Source organism: Notolabrus celidotus, chromosome 12, assembly GCF_009762535.1.
Source record: "Notolabrus celidotus isolate fNotCel1 chromosome 12, fNotCel1.pri, whole genome shotgun sequence".
Taxonomy (NCBI): Eukaryota; Metazoa; Chordata; class Actinopteri; order Labriformes; family Labridae; genus Notolabrus; species Notolabrus celidotus.
This window is the reverse complement of record NC_048283.1, coordinates 9851414-9856976: the sequence shown is the minus strand read 5'-3', so window position 1 is coordinate 9856976 and position 5563 is coordinate 9851414. Positions and strand designations below refer to the sequence as shown.

Sequence of the window (5563 nt, the reverse complement as noted above, 5' to 3'; positions counted from 1 at the left end):
TGAAATCCACTGCAACATAACCATTAACAGAGCTGAACAAAAAGCTCCAAACACGTTTAAGAAATAAATATATATATATAAATGGTCAGATTCATAAATGAAATCATATTAAAATATCTTCTTGGAATTAGTAAGTGTACAAAACTGCCCGGAAAGAAACCAAAACAAAACAATATCTCAGAACAAATACAAGTTTACATATTGGACATATTTACATATCGGAAATAATCCTGGCAACATTTTCTCTAAAATCTTTTTTTAATTATTATTATTTTTTCTTGAAAAAAAAAGGAAAAAAAGAAATGTTTTCCCTCATGTGTATTGAGTAGCACTGCTGTAGGCTCCTGGACTGCTCCAGCACAGAGGAATGAGACATAACGCATGACTTTTTTTTTTCTTCAGATTTCCTTTAAGGTCAGAAAAAATAAATATATCTAAAGTGAAATCCCTTCAATGCTTTACCCTAAAGGAGTTATTATTTTCTTCCTCCGAATCCAGCGTTTGAGTATAATACAATGGACGTGTGAACAAAGGAAACGGAGTGGCTGTAACCAGATTTTAACATTAAAAATAAAACACAGAGAAGAAAGAAAAATCATGTACAGGCGTGATAATCCGACACGGGGCACTGAAGTTACCTGAGTTATTATTACTTTTCATTTTTGACCAATCTCTTTTGAAATGTTTGGATTGAACAGGATAACAGGCAGTAAGCAGTGTGAGCCTGACGCACGACCAGTGCGCTCTGTGGAACCTGTAAACATGGGATTTATTGTGTTTAAGCCTATGGAGATTAGCTCCACTCACAATTTTAAAACAAATATTAAATTGCAATAAACAAATTAACAAAAAAAAAAATAAGTGCTCCATGCAAAGAAAACAATAATTTCAACACAAATAACCCTTCCAGAAAAAATGATTTTTTCTTAGAATTGCCCTTTTTAGCGTCTGGTGCTTTTTGCAAATTTCGACGTGGTCAGCTGCAAAGCTTTAAATATCTTTTAAGGCATGCAAACAGGACTCCTGCGTCCTGTTGCATTGGATATTTTCTTAAATATGTCTAGCTTTTAATTATGAGTGTTTTCGGGTGCCATAATTTCCATCACTTTCCCACCATCAACTCCCCACTGAGAGAACAGGAAAAACTGGAGGCTGCTCTGATGAGTTAAAGTCATGACAGAAATCATAAAGAGAGACACTGAAGTTTAAGTAGCTCCAAACCAAAACATCACACTTAATATAACAAAGAAAGCATACACTAATATTCAGAAATCTGGTTAATCAGTTAAAGCCTGAAAAGCAACAAAAAGGCTTTTCATCTCCAGTGTTTGATCATTTTCAGGCGAACACCTCGCTCTGGTGAGCGCCAATAGTTCATGGTGCACCAGGAGGAGATGCCACATTTAATTACTCCCCATTAGAAACAGCCATGGGATATCAAATTTACTTTATATGCAAGTCACCTCCATATAATTTTGGTAAATAAAGATCTTTGTTTCACTTTAAATGCGCACGGAATCAATAATAGCGAATATTTTTTTTCTATTTTCATGATTTTTTTTTTTAATTTTCCCTCTTTGCCATCTATTTGTTGGACATCTCCGAATACTAAGGGTAAAACTCATCTGCACAACTTCCCCCATGTCTCTTTTCTTTCAAGAAAAACAAAACAAAAGCCAAACTTAAATATTGTAAACTCCACAGTCCCTTTCCCTTTTCTCTCCCCCTGCAGAAACGCTGGGATTGTTCATGAAAACAGTCACTGCACAGGACTCTGTAGTGTGCGGTGTAGAGGAGGGGTCTCTGCCTGGGAATATACGTCCTCCATATTCGGGTGAGGGACCCCCACTGGTGTCATTCTTTTCTCTTTTTGTCTTCTGTTGCAAAACCAAACACGGACAACCTCTTTTTCCAGCTGCAGAGTAGCGGCTAAAGTGCTGATTTCATGAGCAGACGGCTTTGGGCATTTTAAGAAATGATTCTCCAGCGCCCCTTTCACCCCCACTTCGATGGAGGTCCTCTTCTTTCGTTTCCTGCCCTGCGCAGCGATCTTGTCTAAATTGGTGGGACTGCCCGTGTTGGAGTCTGTCTCCTCCAGCCACTTGTTTAGCAGCGGCTTAAGTTTGCACATGTTCTTGAAGCTGAGCTGCAGAGCCTCAAACCTGCAGATTGTGGTCTGAGAAAAGACGTTTCCATACAGGGTGCCCAAGGCCAAGCCCACGTCCGCCTGCGTAAAGCCCAGTTTGATCCGCCGCTGTTTGAACTGCTTGGCGAACTGCTCCAAGTCGTCGGAACTGGGCGCGTCCTCGTCCGAGTGGTCCTGGTGATGGCTGAACGCCTGCTGGGGCGACTCCATCTGGTTGTCGTGGCTGCCCGAGTCGTCGTGGAGCGGGTCCCGCATGCCGTGGTGCAGGGAGCCGGGCTGGGGACTTAGCATCGCGTTGAGGTTTGTGTATCCGGGCTGGGAATAGACCAGGGACTGGTGGCTGTTGGATGCTGGAGAGAGCGGGGATAAGTGGTGGGTCGTGGTAGGCGCCCACGAGCCATGGTGGCCACCCTGTGTCTGCTGGTGCACCAGGTGAGATCTGTGGTGAAAGCCGGAGCTCAGGTCGTCCCGGCTCGCCTGCACGCTGGCTTTGTGCTCCTGCTGTCCGATGTGGGTGCCGCTGGACCAGTCGGTGTTGGACGTGGGCAGCCACTGGTGGTGCGTCAGGCTCATCGGGTGTCCCGTGTTGGTCGCCGCGAGCCCTTGCAAGTACTCGTGGTGCATCATTTTCTGCACCTCTCTGTAAGTCGTCCCCTGGTGCATCCTATCCGAATCCGGATGCATGAGCGGGTTGGACGGTAAGGAGTTATTCCTCGGAATATACTGAGCTGTTGTCGCCATGGCTCCTACTTCGAAAACTGACGCGCACCTCGGAGGTCTCCAGGCTTTAGAGCCAAAACGCAACAACCTGCTCTGGGAGGTCTTGGGGAAGAGCGAGGACACGCCTCCCTTCCGCTTGTATTGGCTCTTCTCCGATTCAAGCCCACTGGGGACACATTCAATAGGCGCAGGGCTTCAGCGCATGGTACAGCGCATTTTTCGCACAGGATGGATGGAGCTCCTGTGTTAGATACGTTATAGAAAAACATATGCTCTATTTATTAAATGTCTCTTTGAGTTTTTTACAGTACTCTCATGAAGGCGCACAGATATCCACCTTTCTGTCTGTTAGATTTGCTTTCTCCAGTTCTCTCGGAGGAAGCTGAACCGTCCTGCTGCAGCGGCTTTGATTCGGTTTCCCCGAGTTTATATCGGTTGTTTTGCAAATAACCACGTGGGGGAGTACGGGGATCTGTTTTAAGGGTTGCCCCCCTCTTCTTAATGCGCGCACATGCACTTACAAACACACACGCCCGTGCACCTTTATAATAGGTCACTGATGATTATAGCGCTCCTCATTTTAAATAGATTATAAGGCGAGATGCTGCAGCTCTGCAGACACCCACACAACAAGAGGAGTGTAAATAAACCTCTCTGAAATATGTGTGTGAGTGTGTGTGTGTGTGGATTCTGCTGTAAATGTGTGACAAATTTGAAAGCATTTGCTCTATTTCAAAGCCTCCGCGTGTGTCATTTATCTGTATTGTCTCGGTAATTTTCAATGTTGTATGATCTCATCATCACCACCCACTTAGTTATGATAGGCCAAGATACACTCTCTCTCTTCCTCTCTCCTCATCTCTCCACACACACACACACACTCACACACACGCGTTTGCAGGTGACAGATATTACACACTATTTATTAACCTCCTTCAAGATGTTTTTTTTTTTAATCCTAAGCACAATAAAGCAGTCGGGATCAATGTTTAGAGCAATCAGCTGTCTGATCATAGTCATCTATAATTGATTCTAAAACGCTGTAGATCAAATTTAAATGGCTTTGCATCCTCACTGCAAAGCTGCTGCAGCTGCTCTGCATTTGTCCCTGTCCTGAAAATTCAAGCAAATAAAAAAATGCTTTTATTCTGATATCATTTACCTCTCGAAGCATTTTTTACTAAGCAGCAACTTGGAGAGAGAAACCTTGTGTTTCTTCCTCCTGGCTCCTTCCTCACTACCTCTCCCGGTTGATCTGATTATTTTTCCCTTCACGTTTTGTCCCAATAGCAAATTACCAATTCTATGAATTGCAAAGCAGCCTCAGAGACGCTGAGGGGTAGAGAGAAGGGGGGGGGGGGATGCGAAGATTGAAAGGGATCTTTGCAAACACAATCACGTTCTTAAATGGAAATGCGGGGCTTTAAACAAATCTTACATCTCTCCCGTTCCATTCGCCTAAAACTCTGCAATCAGGCGCATGTTCCACTCCTTCTAAAACAGGAGCGTTTTGGAAGATTTTTTTACGCGCAACAGTCCCATTTTCATCATTTACCTGAAAGCAGTGTTTTGCCTTTTTATCTCTGCTGCGTGTTTGTTTGTTGTCATCTTCCCCCACGCGACTATTTTCTTTCTATTTACAGGACGACTCAACTGCAGTGTTCATTTTAATCCGGGACTTCATGACTAAAAGGTAAGTTGTCTCCTTTCTGCTGTGACCGCGTCCTTGCTCTAACAATGTTGCTGCGAGTGTGTGTGTGTGTGTGTGTGTGTGCGTAAAATGTTGTGCCAGGGTCACAGGTGCTCGTCATCATCTCTTGAAAGGCGTGGTTTTTGTCCACCCATCCTTTATATATTTATTTGGGATGAGTGGGAGACAACTTGCGAGAGTTTTCCGCGTGTCATTTTTGCTGCAATTCGTTAAGATGGGAGCCAAACGACATGATAAAATATGATTTTTTTTTTACTGGATGTGTATAATTTGATTTAATTCATAATGTGCTTTATTTCAGAAATAACACAAAAATTAACATGTTGCATTTTGCAAACATTTGTATCGGTTATTCTCCAGAATTAATATTTTTCACGATGAAATGTATCTCCTTTATTGTATAACTTCAATTAAAACCACAATATATAATTAATTATCGAACTAATATGATTAAGAGTAATTAGTGGTTAATGGAGCCAGTCAGATAAATCGTGTAAATGGTAAAACAACGCGAAGACGGTGATGGTCAGAGCTCCTCTAACGCATTACATTATTGTAGAATCGCAGCCCGGACGTGTCTTATTGTCCCTGTCTTGAACTCCTGAGAGACCTCAGTGTCTGTGTGTCACCACAGCTCCATGCAGCTCTCACTTAATGAAGATGCGTTCGCCATTCACTCCTTCTGGTCCCCCAGTCTATAAAAAGCAGTGGTTTCTGCGACACAGAGCCAGTCTTGTGCTTGTGCCCTGCCAGCGACGAGCTGCTGGAAAAGAAAGATCCAGATGCTTTGGCCCCCTTTTTGCAAAAAGAATATGGCCTTGTGTGCGCTGAGGTGCATTTTTGTCAGGACGCGCGAGGTTTCCATGGTGCGCGCGATGAAAGGGATCACACAGAAAGTTGGTGGTGAATGACAGGCCGTACAGGAAGAGCGGCTGGAAATGAGCGCGATATGATGGATTTTAGAGAGGAAAAAAGGGACAGAAATT

The 5563-nt window shown here is 43.5% G+C and overlaps 1 protein-coding gene across 1 annotated transcript; it reads right to left on the bottom strand.

The window, feature by feature from the left end:
- Window positions 1-750: 750 nt before the first annotated feature.
- pou3f1 (POU class 3 homeobox 1) lies at window positions 751-2958 on the bottom strand. Its single transcript, XM_034698101.1, has one exon. The coding sequence runs from the start codon at window positions 2885-2887 to the stop codon at window positions 1760-1762; it is 1128 nt and encodes a 375-aa protein (XP_034553992.1). The 5' UTR covers window positions 2888-2958; the 3' UTR covers window positions 751-1759.
- Between the last annotated feature and the right edge of the window lie 2605 nt (window positions 2959-5563).

Excerpts from the sequence above, each read along its gene's own strand:
- pou3f1 (XM_034698101.1), bottom strand. The coding sequence starts at position 2,887 with ATGGCGACAACAGCTCAGTATATTCCGAGGAATAACTCCTTACCGTCC.